The sequence below is a fragment of the Acomys minous genome (assembly GCF_964271855.1).
Source record: "Acomys minous genome assembly, chromosome: 3".
In the NCBI taxonomy this organism is placed as follows: domain Eukaryota; kingdom Metazoa; phylum Chordata; class Mammalia; order Rodentia; family Muridae; genus Acomys; species Acomys minous.
This window is the reverse complement of record NC_140485.1, coordinates 23300546-23318614: the sequence shown is the minus strand read 5'-3', so window position 1 is coordinate 23318614 and position 18069 is coordinate 23300546. Positions and strand designations below refer to the sequence as shown.

The 18069-nt window shown below is 43.0% G+C and overlaps 1 protein-coding gene across 8 annotated transcripts in view; it reads right to left on the bottom strand.

The window, feature by feature from the left end:
- The window catches only part of CEP152 (centrosomal protein 152), a 59106-nt gene that overhangs the window by 39992 nt on the left and 1045 nt on the right, over positions 1–18069 (bottom strand). For 4 of the 8 annotated variants that reach the window (XM_084775487.1, XM_084775485.1, XM_084775488.1 and 1 more), the window contains exons 2-9: positions 15251–15344; positions 14284–14387; positions 14003–14075; positions 13651–13890; positions 12320–12485; positions 8036–8179; positions 6747–6886; positions 4881–5081 (exon numbers count right to left, since the gene is read on the bottom strand). In XM_084775487.1, the coding sequence (XP_084631613.1) occupies positions 4881–5081; positions 6747–6886; positions 8036–8179; positions 12320–12485; positions 13651–13890; positions 14003–14075; positions 14284–14387; positions 15251–15337 (1155 nt within the window). In that variant the 5' untranslated portion in view covers positions 15338–15344. Of the gene's footprint in view, positions 1–4880; positions 5082–6746; positions 6887–8035; positions 8180–12319; positions 12486–12735; positions 13007–13650; positions 13891–14002; positions 14076–14283; positions 14388–15250; positions 15345–18069 lie in introns of those variants that run through there. The other 4 variants (XM_084775484.1, XM_084775489.1, XM_084775490.1 and 1 more) reach the window with 4 other exon arrangements.

Genomic DNA, 18069 nt, shown 5'->3' with positions numbered 1-18069 from the left:
TGTTTAGGGTTAGTAGAAATTGCACTGTCAGATGTGAACTCATCACCTCACCGGGTAGTATGTTCTCTTTCCCAGGGTTAACCTGTGCACAGGAGAACAAGAGAGCACGTGAGCTGATGGGGAGGCCCGGCTAACAGAGGACACTGTTAAGATTCTGTTACTAAAGGAAAAAACACTACAGTCCCGTTTGCATTTTGTGCTGTGTTAACAACATACATATGCAAACGTAGGCAAGCCACTGTGGAGTCACGGAATCCACACCCTCAGACAAGGAAACAGGCGAACACATGAACTCCATTCTGAGCAGCCAAGAGTAGCCAAGAATAACCCTTCCCTTCTCTGACTTTCTCTTGTTTCCTCTATTTCTCTCATCTTCCTTTCTGCCTTTTACACATCCTTCTTCTCCTGCCTCCTGAAGGCATCTATGCATCATGCTACGCATGGCAAGCATTATGATGAACACGTGAAACGTAAGGACAAAAAAGACATGGTAATTGTTGAGTGTGACTGTACGAGGATATATAAAAATATACACTATGGGATAGATAAGGATCAGTCTTGCCTACATACGTCCATGGAGAGAGAAAGACACTGTGTATACATATTTGGACATAAAGAACCATGGAGTTTGGAGCCCAGGGAGAAGAAGCCATCACTGTAACAGTCATTACTTCTCACCTAACGCTGCTCAGGCTGAATGTCAATCAGAATCAGGAGAGGCAGGGGCAGCAGGGTGGCAATGGTCTTAAACTCCCTGAGAAGCCCTAGGAAACCCATTGGCAGGAGCTCTGAGGTGAGAATGCGTGGGCCTGTGGTACCAGGTTTCCTAACACAGCTGGAACTTCAACAATGGCCTCAACACAAACACAGGGACGTCCAAAATGCCAGAAACAGAGTGTCCCTGTGCAAAGGGACGAGGCTCTGAAGGCTCTCACTTTGCCTTAAAATTCCTGTGAGCGGTGTACTCTCTGTCATAATGCAGCTGTGTTTGCTTAAATTTTTCCTACCAGAGTTTTAGCAAAATGAAGCTTCTGGAAAGCAGTCCATGTTTATTTAGTGCTGCAAAGCTCTTGGCGTGCTGCTGCGATTTCCCAGGCCAGCTCGGGAAGCACAGCTCTAAGGAGCCAGCACAGCATGGCTGATGTACAATGAGCTAACAAGAATGCAGCACAAATGCTTGTCCTGATGGGGTGGCAAGACACTCAAATACATATTCTAGAGGTCACAATAGTTCCGAAATTGTTATAATATGTTGTATAAGCAGTCTTTTCTACATAGAAAAATCTGATGTTTAGGAAAGCACTACGTAAAAAAAAAAAAAAAAAAGGAAAGCACTACGTTAATAATATATTAAAACCATGTATTTCTCAAACAGCACTAGGTCCGCAGACACTCAAGAAACTTGGCTGTGTCAGACTGCTGTGCCACCCATCACATGCGATTAGCAGGCAATCCCTGTGCTGAACCCTGCTGCCCTTGAAATACAATGAGCAACCATTTATGATTTAAAAGAAAAATATGCCTTAAGAACATTCTAAATCTATCATACTTAACAGAAAAACCTGAAACTTTCCTACAAAGATGAGGACCATGGAAGGGATGACCCTTCTTGTTGGAAGTTCTCGCCAATGCACTATGACAAGAAAATGAAATAAAAGGAATACAAATACAAAGAAGACAGTTAAACTCTTTATCCATGAATGACATGATCTGCTACACAGAAAATAAGAAGGGAAAGCCTACTAAAATGAGTAAGCAATTACAGAATGCCGCTAGTGGGGGAAAATCACTTTCCTGTACATCCCAAGGAGCAAGGAGAATTTAAAATTTGAAAAATGTCCTTTATAATACTACTCCAAAAATAAAGAAACTACAAAAATATGACTAAATCAATAAAGAACTAAATAACTGGACAGATACTCTATGTTCACAATAGAAACACTCAGTGTCGTCAAGATGTCAGTTGCCCCCAATGAGACCTACAGAGTCCGTGCACTCCCAGCACCCAGCAAGTCATTCTGTGGGTGTCAACAAACTACCCTACGGATACATGAACGGTTCCACACATCACCATCACACTGTGGGCACACGGAAATCGTACTGTGAGAATGCAGGAAGTAAGCACAGAGGGCAGGAGGTGAAATCATGGGAAACTAGGAAATTCTTTACCTTTCTCTCACTTTTAGTGAGAACCTGACTTTTGTGGCACTATTCCAATTAGTAATACCAATTGGATTATAAAATTATACAGCTTGGGTATAAGTATTTGACTCCTTATTATAAATACTGCTAAGCCAATTGATAACAAGTTTACAAAGGGGATATCATAAAAACCACCTGGGGGTGGGGGTTAAGTCAGAGTAAATACAGCTCGTGGTTTGCAGTCTGAAGCCCACTCTGGACAGAACCAAAATTCTGTTTGACCCTCTAGTCTAGGGACCCTCTCCTGAAGTGGTGATGGCAACATGGGACACATAAAGAAGCCAGCGGCACAGGCTTCGAATCACTGCCACAGCCTGAAGGAACTGGCTATCCTAGAGCGGGCTGAACCAGGGAGGTTGTCCTGAGAGACATTTGGGGCTCTGGAAAAATGTATGCCAATGATTCTTCCAAGAAAGGATTCCAAACACACTGGGAATCCCTCCCACTGATCCCAGTAAGATGGTATCAGGTCAGCAGAGGCTATCTCTTCATACACTCCACAGGAGCTGACAATCCCACTATGTTTACCAAGGGCAATATGAATGAATGCTTTAAAATAAAATAACAACTGACTTCAAACTGTATAGAAGGTCACTGAAATATATAGTATTTGAATCTGCTTAAATCCAGTGTGTGATATCTTTTTATAATAAAGTTTATTTTAAAATTAAATAAGTAAAAATTCCTTAGATGATTGGGGGAAAAAAAGGAAAATAACAAAAAAACTGCAACTCAAATTCTAGCTAAATTTCTATGAAGCAGACTCTTTGATTATGCATACTTTATTTTTCTCCACTCCTAGAATCCTTCCTTTATAAAATTCACAATAGTTTCTATGTAAATGGAAAAAATAATAAATTGAATAAAACACATGAATACACATAAAAATAAAATGGACTGGGGATGAGTTGGAAGAATGCTGGCCGAGCACACACCAAACCCAGGCATAAAGCCAGCATCGCATAAGAGCATGGTAGTACATGCCCATAGCCCCAGAACTCAGACGGCAAAGGCAAGAAGATCAGAGGTTCAAAATCACCCCTGGCCTCATAGCAAATTCAAGGACAGTTCGGGCTACATGAGATGAGGTCATAAGTAAAATATAGCATATAACATAAAATAAAAATAATCACGGAGCAAGATGTTACACAAACAATTACTCTGTCATAATCGATCTACCAAACATGCAAAAAATAGAACGGGCCCTCAGAGTCAGAGCTGGCAACCCGAATCAGAGGGAACTTTGGGTGTGAGAGGTTTGCCACACCCTCACCTCTTAGTGTCCTCCCTTTTTCTCTCGGGCTAAGTTAGTTCTTAAATTATATCAGGAAAAATTCATCCTGAAACTGTATTCATTCAATCTAAGGTTTTGGACACAAGGCAGGTAACCAGTCACTCAACACCTGAGCCTTCAATACTCACTCCTTCCTGGACTCGATCTTAGAATCACAAGCTGTTTATTTGGATCAGACTTTCTTTCTTGTTTTATACATCATACAGACTACTGAGTGCTTTCAGCATGGGACACATTTCAATTTGGGAAAATTTGAAAATACATACAGTTATGTTAGGGATGAGACTCAAGATCAAAAATGGAATTTACTTAAGTTATTATTGTCTTAGTCAGGGTTACTATTGCTGTGATGAAACATCATGACGAAAAGCAAGCTGGGGAGGAAAGGGTTATTTTGCTGTAACTTCCACATTACTGTTCGTCATCAAAGCAAGTCAGGGTGAGAACTCAAGCCAGGCAGGAACCTGGAGGCAGGAACTGAGAGGAAGCCATGGAGGGGTGCTGCTTACTGGCTTGCTCCTCATGGCTTGCTCAGTGTGCTTTCTTATAGAACCCAGGACCACCAGCTCAGCAGTGACCCTACTCACAATGGGCTGGGCCTCCTCATCAATCACTAATTTTAAAATGCCCTACAAACCTGCCTACAGCCAGTCTTTGAATGCATTTTCTCAACTGAGGCTCCCTCCTTTCAAGTTGACATAAACTTGACAGGTTGGAAGGACATACATACATACATACATACATACATACATACATACATACATACACACACATACATACACACTCACACACACACACACCCCACACACACACACATAATACACTTAGTCCAAAGATTTTTTTTTTTCTTATACAATAGACTATGATGCGTCTATAAGAGGTTTGGTGTGTGATTTTCTATCTGAAGTATCTGTCAGCCATTAAAATACTGGATTGCAGATATCTAACTTCTATTCTCAAAAGAACCATTTCTCAACACTCCTTGTTGAGAGGTGAAAGCTCAGAGACCTACAAAAGGCTCCCAGGTCAACCTCAGGGTCTGGCCAGTGCCAGTACACTCATACTTTCAGTTGGCATTTACTCTATGACAGTTTCAACAATATGAAGAAATATTATTTAAAAAATGCAGTTTGTCTAGCACTATGAGGTCTGAAAAGGTACTAACTGGTCCTACCTACAAGAAAGGTATCCAAAGACAAACTTTCAGATATACTCATTATTTTTAAAAAATCAGGGTTTTGTTTGGTTTTTTTGGGGGGGGGAGGTGAGGGGGTAGTGTTCAGTTACCATTTTATACCTATTAATACCAACAAAATTTCTAACTGGGGGACCACAAAATATCCAACTTTACTCAACTGCTAGTTGCTCATTAGGAATCACTGACCTGTTCCTGAAGGGCTGTTGTGGTGGCATCCAAGTTCCTCTGTAAGGCTAACACCTGCTCTTCATACTTCTGTGTGAGGCCCGCGACGATGCTCTCATGCTGCTCTCTGGCTCGCTGAAGTGACTCAGAATGATGGAGTTCAACCAGTTGCTGCTTCAGGTTTTCCAGGGTGATCTCAGTTGTTCTGGCCTTCTTGGTCAGCTAGCACAAACACACACAGAGTATCCATGTTGACAGCATCTTAACTCTGCTCCTTAAGACTGTCCCGGGTGCTGTCCACAAGCCCACACTGCTGGGCACAATCACTCCCTGACAAGCTAGACTGCACAGCTACATGCAGAGGGCGAACGAAGACTCTGAAGGGCAAGGCGACTCTGCTGTAGTACTAGCTCCGGCATTGTTTGCATTGGTCTATGAGTAAAGCGAAGAACAAGCCAACTGCAGGGTCACAGAAAATGTGCTGCTCCCTTAAAGGCTGCAAGCCTACGATGGTCATTTACTAAATAAGAAGCTGTTTGGTTTTCTTTTTTGTGACAGGATCCCACTGTCTGCCCAGGCTCAAGTGATCATCCTGCCTCAGCTCCCTAAGTAGGCTAGGAGAGCAAGCATAGAGCTCTGAAAGCGTAGCTGCGACTGTGGGTACAATAACGCCCCACAGATGGTTTCCCAAGGCCCCAAATCTGTGGTTATGTAGGCTTTACAGCCAGAGAAAATGAAACCTGCAGCTGAGAGGAAAGTTGCTATCATATAACCTTAAAATAAGGAAACTCTGAAGGGAACCATTTGGTTCAAGATCTTTACGCTTCGATAATTTGTCAATAACTGACTTTATACCCTTGGGCAAGTAATCTGTCCTTCTAAGAACCTGCATGACACATGTATAAAATTGTAAGGCATAAAAATCTAAAGAAGAAAATTAATATTTTATTGAATAGAGACAATCCTTGCTTGTCAATTTTAAAATACACTATAAAGCTACCGTCAGGACAGCATTCAAACAGGAACAGAAAAACACGTAAAAAGAAAACATATATGCAACGTAATTTTAAGCAAGACTCACTCAGAATGTACTAACCACCAACTATAAGCTAACTACTGACCTACGTAGCAGAGCTACAAGCATGAGGCTAGCCCAATGATGCCTTCAAGAGACTCTTTGTCTGTCAAAGAGAGCAATCACCCTGAGGAAAGAGACTTGGCAGTAAGAGGCTGGAAGAAGGACCTGGTTAATCAAACGGCACTGGCATGGAATAGGCAGTGCTGAGAAACAGCATACAAAAATAAGATTGAGGAGAGAAAAGGGCCCATGGACAGAAGGTCACCCTGTCCCTCGGGTAAAGTAGGTCATAGAAAGCCTTTACGTAAGAGAGTAATACAGTCAGAACTGTATTCTGGAAAGATTATCCAGATGGCCACAAGAGAATTTGCAGAAAGGGCAAAACTAGAGTAGTTGAAACTTTCGGAGAAAGCATAAAACCCATAAAAGGACAGACATGCCGGTGTAATCAGAGAAGAACTGCCACCTCCCCCTGGCACACGCAGATGGCCCAGGTGAGTGGCAGGGCATCTATGAAACAATGCGCTTCTGAATTTACTCTCATACAAACTAAAGGGTTTCGTTCTTTTAATACGTATTTATTATTTAATCTGTGAATGTTGTACCTGCATGAATGTCTGTACACCACATGTGCCTGGTATCTTCAGAGGCCAGAAAAGGGCATGGCATCCCCTGGGACTGAGGTTACAGCTTGCTGCAAGCTGCCATATGGGCGCTGAGAACCGAACCCTGGTGTTCTCAGCGCCCTTACCTGCTGAGCCACCGCCCAGCCCCAAACTAAAGTTCTGACGAGTGAAGATGAAGTTTACCTTCTCTTCGCTGACTTTGAACGCTTGGATCTGGGTTTCCAGAGTTTTTATCTGTGCTTCCAGCTGGATCTCCCTCTCCTTTCCATTCTGAAAGAGTTTCTGGGATTCCCGAAGGCTGAGGGTCAACCCATCCTTTTCATCTGGAGTGTGAAAGACATTTACATAAATACTGTCACTGCTGAGGGACCGTAATTGTCACAACCTCTATAGATCTATATCTGAATGAAATTCAATTCAGACAAATGAGTTTTAGTTGCTTTAGAAAAAAACAAAACAAAAATTATTTAATGGCAAAAATAAAGACCCGGAACCACGGCCTGTAATCCTTATGGCCTCCCTCCCTGGGCAAGGATTCCCAATACTTCTTAATATACTTATGAAGCTCCACAGACAGACGCTTGTGCCAATCAAAAGGGGTCCTAGAGCAAACCATAGCTGTACACACCAGTGATCCCAGGACTCAGAAGGCTGAGACAAGATCACTGGGCCACACAGGGAGACCCTCACCCCTTCAATACTTGTAAGGAACTCTTGAATTCCCCAGGCTTTGGTCCTTCCCAAATACTTCACTATAACATTTCACAAGTTCATCTCTCCAGAAAGATCTTATGAACGAACATTACAGAGAGCACCTCTGCTTCACTCTGAATTACATGTGAAGTGTCCAGTCCAGCCGTGAAATTACTCTACAGATGGACACTGAAATACTGACTAAAGCTGGAGCGCAGAAGAACAAGCAGTCAGGACCTCCATTTGGCCACACCAGAGATGACAGCTAGGGCCCCTAACTTCTGCTGCATTACAAACTACCCTATGACCTATATCAAGGGGGGGGGGGGGGGGGGTGTGTGTGTGTGTGTGTGTGTGTGTGTGTGTGTGTGTGTGTGTGTGTGTGTGTGTGTGTGTGTGTGTGTGTGTGTGTGTGTGTGTGTGTGTGTGTTTCATTACCAATGTAATGATATAAACGTGAGGAGCTGTTAGGGCAGAGCACCGTCAGCACAGTTAAACCCACATGCTCACTGACTCTAACACCTGAGAAGAGGAGGGAAACAAAATCAAAGGAAAGGAGGAAAGAAAAAAAAAAGCCATGCCTGAAAACGCTAGTCACAGAAGTCCTGGGCTTGGGCTCTGCTCCGACTATGTGAGCCCTCTGCCCAGGTCAAAGGACAGTACTGGGGACAAAAAGCACAACAAGCTAAGCGAGAATAAAATAGACGCATTCGGTACCAACCGCCCGGCTCCTGCACAGGTGGTGGGGGCGGGGAGCTCCAAGCCAGGGGCTACCTCACCTTGGATTATTAGCAGCTGGTGGTTCAGATACCGAATCTGGCGTTCACTTTCGTTCAGCTTTTCCACTAAGCTGTCCAGTTGTCTCTCCTTTGCTTTGTTAAGAACCTGGAGTTGAATAATATGTATATTTTCTGCAGAGTCTGCTTTGGAATTAGAGACAATTTATTAGAGAAAAACATACTAAACTCTGTGCTTAGCTATGGTAGTGTACTTCAAGCTTTTTAAACAACTTGGTAGAACATCATGAAACCGACTCAGCAGATGGCGATTTGCATCCTTTCGATTATGAAGACAGATTATCCAGAATGTGTAAAGAGCATCCTGCAGTGAGGATGCACACTTTGTGAAGCTTTGGCTCCAGGTGTGTGGACATACTACTGAAGGACATACTACTGAAGGCCATACTACACGTTTCACTACAGGTCACCTCCTGGAGGAAAGTCTCACCATCTGAATGTGGACCACTAACACCAGCTACAACAGAGCAACGTGCTATCGAAAAACAGGGCCAGACAGGCACAGAAGCTGCTGGCACACTGGCTGAAAGAACACTGCTTGATAGCCTTGTCAATATGTTCTCTCTAGCAGACAGGTGAACGCACTGTTTTATGTTTACAGTGGCACATAATGGCTGTGGAACACTGCTGCCTTCTTCAGAAGCAAAGTCATTATAGAGACCACTCAGATGAGAGGACCAGGGAAAATGACAGGTGTAAGTAGTGAAACACTTCAACTTCATGATATTCTTTATTTGGTTAATATTGTCATAAGTATTTATTAACAAAGTAATCTGTACTCTTTTCTAAACTAAAAAACAAAACATAAGGCCAGGCATGGTGGTCCGTGCCTTTAGTCCCAGGACTCAGGCAAAAGCAGGCAGGTGTCTGTGAGTTCAAGGCTATCCTGGTCTACACAACAAGTTCCAAACCAGGGCTTTATACTGAGACCCTGTCTTTAAAAAAATTTTTTTTGAAAATAAAATATAAAATAAAAAATCTGAATATTGAAAGCATCTCTCTGGCCTTATAGAGGAAGGGAACAGAAATAAACTATCTCAAACTTCCATCTCTCCAAATTCACTTTACTTTTAAATTTTAAACCTTATTATTAAAAAATTGCAAATAAAAAAAAATTACACACCCAAATCAACCAAATCCACAGTCATCAGATTTCAGTGAGCTTCTAAACAGTTAAGAGTAGTCACTCAAAACAGAAGTTGCAATTGCCAGGCGTAGTAGCACACACCTTTAATCCCAGCTCTTGGGAGGCATGAGTTCTAGGCCAGCCTGGAGTCCAGGACAGGCAAGGCTACACAGAGAAACTCTGTCTCAAACAAACAAACAAAAAAAGCTACAGAACTGCACACTGGATTTTACATTTCACTATCAAATCTATTTTATGCACTTACCCACCATTAAAAATAAAACGTCCCAGACAGAATTAGGAATAGGTAAGCGATTAGCTCATGCCCTCTTTCAGATTTCATGTTCATTACCTGCATTCAGTCTTTCCCTTCCCCTGTTAGCCTTTCTTGTTCTCTTTCCTCATGTTTTACTGTACCCACATGTGCACTTGTTTACATATGTGCCATATATTACATATATGTCTAGGTTCCCGTAAGAAGAACACGCTGATTTTTCTTCCTGAGCTTGTGTGGCCTCCATTGGACTCATTCTTTAACTGTTGTAGCTGAGCAATTTGGCGATACTATCAAGTTACTCAAGTAGCTTCTAAAAGCCAACTTTAAAAAGATGAACAATCTTGGAAATAAATTAACTTGATAACATGCAGATTCATAGGAACAGTAACAGAAGACAAAGCATGTCACTCCCAGGGGACTGCAGGAGCAGACACAGGAGCAACTGTGATGACTGTCACCCCACCCCAAACCACCTCTGCCCTGTGCATCTGTTACTTCTTCACTGCACTTCAAGTAAGGAGAAGCCTCTCCCACACTTGCTGTTGACGCCTTTCGAGGCAAATGAGCTCTGGGACCCATACAGCAATCCTGCAGCCGGAACAAGCCTAAAGCAATGGGACTCCCTCAGCTGTCCTGCAGCCGGAACAAGCCTAAAGCAATGGGACTCCCTCAGCTGTCCTGCAGCCGGAACAAGCCTAAAGCAACACTGTGTCCAGTCAAAGGAGCCCGGTGTCCTATCTGGCCTAGCCCAGATCTCCCATCACTCTAGAGTCACACTGGCTCATCAAAATGCACAATAGTTCAAAGTTAATTTAATTCACCAGGAGCAGGACGATAAGAGCTTCAATCTATGAAAACACTAAGGATAGTCACTGTACGTCTTTTTTGTTTGGGTTTTCAATTTTTTTTTTTAAACTAGCATTTCATCTCAAAATCCTCTAGTGGCTTTAAGTGTTTTCCCTATAGTCACATTTATACACACGCTACATTAAAAAAAAAAAAGGCTGGGGTGTGTGGTGGCTTGAATAAGAAGAGCCCCATAGAGTCCTGTATTTGAATGCTTACTCTCCAGGGAATGGCACTAACTGAAAGGATTAAAAGAAGTAGGAGGTGTGGTCTTGTGGGAGGAGGTGTGTGCCACTGGGGATAGGCCTGGAGGGGGAGGGGTTTCAAAAGCCAATGCCAAGCCTTGAGTTAGTCTCTGCCTCTGTCTGTCTCTCTCTCTGTATGTGTGTCTTTGACTCTCTCTCTCTCTCTCTCTCTCTCTCTCTCTCTCTCTCTGCTTTCTCTGTCTCTGTTTCTCTCTCTCTCTGTATGTGTGTCTTTGACTCACTCTCACTCTCTCTCTCTGCTTTCTCTGTCTCTGTTTCTCTCTCTCTCTGTATGTGTGTCTTTGACTCACTCTCACTCTCTCTCTCTGCTTTCTCTGTCTGTTTCTCTCTCTCTCTCTCTCTCTCTCTCTCTCTCTCTCTCTCTCTCTCTCTGTGTGTGTGTCTTTGACTCTCTCTCTCTCTCTCTCTCTCTCTCTCTCTCTCTCTGTGTGTGTGTGTGTGTGTGTGTGTGTGTGTGTGTGTGTGTGTGTGCATGTCTTGGACACACTCTCTCTCTCAGCCTACAGATCATGATGTAGCTCCCAGCTATTGCTCCAGTGCCAGCATGGATGCTGCATGCTCCTGCCATATGATAATGGACTAAAGCTCTGGAACTCTAGGCAAGCCCCGATTAAATGCTTTCTTTATAAAGAACTGCCTTGGTCATGATGTCTCTTCGAAGCAAGAGAACAGTGACTAAGACAGGGGCAAGTAACACATAACTAAACCCGAGATCAGCATCAGTTCTGATTATAAAAAGTAAAAGAAAAAATAAGGACTTCATAGCTGATATATTAATTACATGTCTTCAGAGCAAGACATCTAAGACTGGGGAAATAAGTGTACTCATGTTCCAAAGCAGACTAAGCTGGGGGGTGGGGACGGGCGCGGGCGTGAGGCCTGAAATACACAGTGCACATTTCCCTGCCATTTTAGTGTCATGTACTGCTACATGAGGGAGCCCAGCATGCTGAGTCCCAAAGAAGCAGTTATTTTTAGCCCTCTAACATAGCTCCCTACCAACATTCTCTCTTGTGAGGTGCCAGGAATGAAAACAAAGATCTTACAAATCCCACACATGCCCCCTACCATAGAGCTGCAGTCACAGCGGCAATCCTTGGATACAGGGTACAGGGTCTCACCAGGCAATCCCAGCTGGCCTTGAGTGCTATCTCTGTGTACTCAGGCTGACCTGGAGTGCTATCTCTGTGTACTCAGGCTGGCCTGGAGTGCTATCTCTGTGTACTCAGGCTGACCTGGAGTGCTGTCACCATGTACTCAGACTGACCTGTTGTGCTGTCCCTGTGTACTCAGGTTGGCCTGGAGTGCTATCACCGTGTACTCAGGCTGACCCTAATTGGTGACAGATCTTCCTGCCTCTCCTCCTAAGAGCTGGGATTGCAAGTGAACCACCACTCCCTGGCTCAATATACTATTTTGAAATTAACATTCAATTGCTTATTATTTTGTTTATAAATATCTCAGTATATTCCTTTAAAATAAGGAAACAGGCTCTTTGGAAGTTACTTTAAAAAATATTAATTCTTGAATGTGTATACAAATATTCATTAAGTGTTCAAAATTTCCCAATTATGTTAACAAAAAATAGCATAGCTGTGTGTAGTAACACAGGCCTGTAGTCCTTGTAATTGGGAGGTTGGAGCAGGAGGATTGCTATTAATGCGAGGCTGGCCAGAGCAACACAGCAAGGCCCTCGCTCAAAACAAAATAACAAAAGCAGTCAAATAAAGGAACACAAGCAGAACACCTACTTTCATTAGCTCCTAAAAACTGCTGCTGCAGGCCTTCAAACACGTCACTTCCTGCCATCTCCCGGGCTGGTGAACTATTGCTCTGCACAGAAGCGTGGTAAGGTTTATAGATAGCTTTATATGGAGCCAAAGCTTGGCAGTTGGGTCCTTGAGATGAACCAAATTGCTATTAAGAGATGACAAATAAAATTAACAATTAAGATTCGGTCTTTTCTTCCAAACTTATCTTACTGGACCCCTCCCTCTACTCTCTAAGTGCTGGAACTACACATGTGCACCACTGTGCCTGCTTCATGCAATGCTAGGGATTAAACCCAAAGCGCCATGTGCGCTAGGTGAGCATTCCACCAACTGACCTACAATCCTCAGCTCTTGTCCCACTTTTCATAGATATTTTTCTCAAAAACAGTACTCACTATATTGAACACTATGAATTTTTGAGCACACAATGGCGTCAACTTCAAAAATGAAACCTAGGAATTACAATGAGATCGTATCACAAATTATTAAGATGGTATCATGATCTTGGGAACATCAAACATGCACAGGCTCAAGAAATGAGAGCAGGTGATACCAACTCACGGATAATAAAGTCTCAATTAGTGTTTAGTAAATAACATTCTCCAGAGATAAAGAAAACATAACTACCTTTCAATGAACAAAAGAAGAGTAGTAACAGTAATAGCAGCAGCAGCAGCAGCAATAATAATAATAATAATAATAATAATAATAATAATAATAATAATGCCATTGAGTGATACAGAATAGCAATTGGGAAAATGAGAGATTTCTTGTCATTGAAAATTTCTAAGACATACTATGTCCTAATGCCTTTTTAGAACTCCCCACAGTCATGGCACAGTGTGTTCCCTTAACAGTCACCCCATCTATAGCTGTGACAGCACACAATACAGGAATTGAATTTGAAGCATTAGACTTAAATTCATTATGAAACTGGCGACATCAACATGAAGGAAATTAATAGCTCCGGTCTACTTGGAATTGCTACTTTAAAATTGTATGCTTCTCAGGGAAGCAGGCCAGGAAAGCCAGAAGCAACAGGAAGTGAGGAAGGAGCCGTCACAGACTTAACCTCTAATGTTTAAATAACTATTTCCAAGAAGCTTCCATTTTAAACATCAGGCTTGGCATCACAATTCCATTAAATTTTAAACAGAAAACAGTCTAATTTATCATGAACCTGGGAGAGTAGATTCAGAGAAACTGTTGTTAAATCATGTTACTGCTGTATTCATGTGTGTCCTTAAACAAACACTGCGCACACGTACATGTACACACACAAATGCCTCAACATCAGATTCTTACAATACCTGAAAATTGTCCCTCTGAGGATCTGAAAACGTAATGACACCAGCTGCCTGCTTGTGAAATTCCTGCTTCTGACCTCCAGTGTATGGCCTAAAGTCTTCCGGCAGGTGATATAAGTCAGCCTGCTCATGTTTACTTGGAGGGCTATAGCCACTTCCGCCTTCATCTCCACCTTCTCCAGGATGGTACCCAAGATGCTGGTCTTCAGTTGTACTTCGACTTTCTTCCCAGCCATTGCCACACTGCTCTCCAAAATATAAGCCCAGTGCAGTCCTGTTAGTCCATCAAGAGTAAAACAAAAGCACAAAGATCTACCCAACATGCACTAGTGCTGTGGCCACCAAAGGCACTTACGTTCACACCGTGAGGTTTGGGCAGTATGTCACGCTCAATCCACTTCCCCTCCAGTTGCTCAGAAGGATGCAGTCTTGAGAAAAACCAATACTTTAGATCTACACTCTATCATATTTAGCCAGAAATAACACAAAGAAACCCAAGATTTGTTTTTCCCTCAACCTTAAGGCAAATGATTTTAGAAATCCATTTAAAGTTTCGGTTTACATGATTATCAGCGGAGACTCAAGGGAAGGTTTATGGAGTACAATGGACAAGAGGAAGTGACCCCAGGGCCTTACTCTCCCGCTATGCCATCCACACTGCAGTCAGAATCATGGCGCTCCGAAGAGGAGAGGTCGTCGTCCAGCATGTCGTGAGGGAGGTCTGTGAGCAGCTGCTGCAACTGAGTCAGGGGAGTCACATCAGTATCACACTCACACACACACACACACACACACACACACACACACACACGAGGCACTACCCAAGCTGCCCTGGCACCAGTGAGTGACAGTGCGGACAGCTGCCCTACGCCTCCCAGTGAGTTTCTTTCATTGCACATGGCTCGTGTTCACCGTTTCCCTAGCATAACAGCGGGGCTAATGATTAACGGCAAGCCTTCCTTTCTCTATAAGGGTGTCGGGTTTAGGTGCGCACACACCGCAACTGAAAAGCTTCTTTATGGAAGCACAGCCGACCGTAAATCATGGTGCTCGTTCACGGGCTCGGGTTCCACAGAGCAGACCCGCCTTTCAGAATCCCACTTCACCAGGAATCAGACCCTGGACACGTGAAAATGGACTTCCCACAGGGCATCTGAGTTGCCAGACGCACTCTGCCCAGGTGGTGGGAACAGCAGCAACAGCATATGTCCTGGGACCCTTACGCTCTGGTAATGCGATAGACACCCTCTAGGGAGTCACTGATTAGAGGTAATTACCTAGCCCCAGGATGAAGAGATACGTGATACTCTCTGCTCTTAGAAGATGCAGAAGCACACACTAAAATTAACAAAGCACGGCTAAGTTCCATATCTGTACGCAACTGCAGAATGACAGGAGTGATGGGGGCTGGGAAGACGGATGCCCAGAACCACGGACCCATCTTTCCGGCCCCCACTCCTCCATCACTGAAAAGTCCAGCATCATCAACCAGGCTCCAAGTTCTGCTTTGTTGAAGTTTAATGAATTATAAATCCCTTCAAAAGTGATAAGAGATGCCATAACTATGACCACGGGTTCGAGGGCTTTTTCCCAAGTAACTCACCTCTTTTTCCCTTTCATAATCTTCTTTGTCATATTCTTCATCTTCATTTTGTGTCTGCAGTGCTACACTGCCAAACTCCAATGACATGGTCCTCCTGGGGAGAATTGGGACTCATTAAAAAAAAAAGCTATACGACAGCAATTCATGGCAAAGAAAAAATGCAAATAGTCAACAAAACGGTGACCAGGTTTCCTAAGTGGCTATTTACAGCAGTAAAAGGTTTGTAAACAAAAGCTTAAAACACTAACAAACTAGAAAGACCTTAAGAGTAAGCTCAAGTGAAGCCTCAAGTCCATGCACCGGCTGGAGTAAGGAGCCCACGGAGTCTGCTCCGTGCCCTAATTCCACAAATACGAATTTCATGCTTTCCAAAACAGAACTCCCCAATCCTGAGCTAGTGACTGTCACCCAGAATCTTTTTACACATCAAAAAGCTTAGGGTTCCATGACGCCCTCTTCAGCAAGCGAGCTGGCAGTTACTACAGGATAGAAGAGAAGGCTCGGGATGGTGCCACCCTGAGGCTCGGAGGCTCATGGAAGCAACTAACACTGGATAGGCTTCTGATTATTTAAATTAAACACCGAGAGCCTGATACTCTACCTAATGCCCCCCAATTCCTGAATATTAAATTATTCAGACCAAAAGGAAAAATGTAACTATGTGCTAGCAGTGGCCTAGGTAATGCTGTTATTCGATCCAGGCTCCTCACACCTGGGAAATGTACTTCTGTATGTGACTAAGCCGTACCTCACTCACTACAACCTCCAGGCTACAAAATGTCATTCAAATGAGTCACATAAGAAGCACACGGGCCCAGCAACATGAATGCACTTTGCCATAAAGAAAACAACTCCCTTTTGTTAACAGTTGTAAACTACATCACAAACTTTGTAAGTGTTAGCCCTGTACACACACACACACACACACACACACACACACACACACCCTTCATCAGATCTAAGACACCCCTGATTGTATGACATAGTCCCACTTATACACTAAGAAAAAAACAATGCAATTATGAAACAACATGACTTTTAAAATACAGACTATTAAGTAGCTATTAAAATGTGAACACAAAATGTGTGCTTTTAACCAGACATGACACAAAACACACACGCACACTCTCACTGGAGAATGGAAGCTCCGTCTCTACTCAGTGCCTGCTAGAATGCTCTTGTATCAATCATCAGATAAAGATGAGACTATGACAACCCAAGACAGCTGGCAGGGTGAGGCGAATATGGCTCTCACACCTCTGGGTTCAGTTCATTGCTCCACTGGACATCACGCCTCCACAGAGTCTCAGACAATGAAAACAGGGATACACTTTAACCTGTCACCCTAAAGATGTGGGACGAAGTTGAGCCAAAGGCATCCATCCTCCAAGGAGAAAGAAAGATGCTTCCAGGGACTGGAGAGTGGGCTCAGTAGTTAAGAGCAGACATTCTTGCAGGCAAAAGACCCATGCACATAAAATAAAGATACATTTTTTAAACTCTATAAAGCAAAAGACACCAGTCAGAAGTCAAATAGTATATATATATATCACAGAATACATTAACAAAGTCAAGAGACAAAATTACAAAAATTGTAAAACTACTTACAAATCACTTAATAAAAAGTTATCAATAAACAACTTTTCCAATAAAATGAGAAAATGACAACTTAAGATGGGAAAATAGCATGAAAATGAATTTTCGAAAGAAATATAATTGCTCCTTTAACAGTCTCAGTGTCTGAGATCAGGCTTGGGAGATGGCTCAGTGCATCAGAGTTCTTGCCATGGGAGTACACAGACCTGAGTTCAAATCTTCAGAACCCTCATTAAAAGCAGATGCAGAGCATAAGCGTCTGTAATGAAAGCATCTACAAGGTGGGAGGCACAGACGAGGCTGTCCTGAAAGTCACGGACCAGCCAGCATGGCCTAAACACTGGAACAGCAACAGACACCCTGTCTCAAGGTGGAAACTGAGGACCGACACCAAGGTGTCCCCAACCTCTACATATAATGGGATGACACCAGTACACACACACACACACACACACACACACACAGCTACACACACATAGAGAGGTTAAGTCCATGAAGAATTCAGGAAGTATCAAGTAAGTAACAATGTGACACTTTCAACCACTACATTGAAAACAGTCACACTTAACACTGACTATGTTTGTCATGGTTTAATAAACTTTTGGTGAAATATGAGCTGACAAATCATGAGAAACAATTAGTAGCAATGGACATTTGCCATAGTACAACTGCATCTCGGTTAACATGGCAAAATCATGCCATTAGTAGAAACAATGACCTACTCCTAGATTTGACCAGAGAGCTGACCACTTGAATAAATAAAAGATCAAGGCATAGACTACATGGACAGTGTGCTTTCTCAAATATAGCTACCTGTTTACTTTTCATCCTAGCCAGGACATTTTTCGTAACACCATTAACAAACATATAAAAAAAAGCATGTCCTCCCTTACACTCGGATCAGACAGACCTCTGACTCGGCCTGTCTATACTTGGCTGATAATACTTGTCAGTGTTGTCCCTGGTAGTTTTCTGGACACACACACACACACACACACACACACACACGGATAAATATCACCAGAATCTTCTTTTTGGGGCCAAACTTTAACACATATTTTCTTTTTCAAAAAGATTTATCATCATCATCACTACTTAATTATGAGTGGATATAGCCAATGGGTCACAAGCCTTCACTCCCTTGGAGCTGGAGTCACAGGGGTTGTGACTTATGCAATGCGGGTGCAAAGAAATGAATTCACATCCTCTTGGAAGAGTAGTGA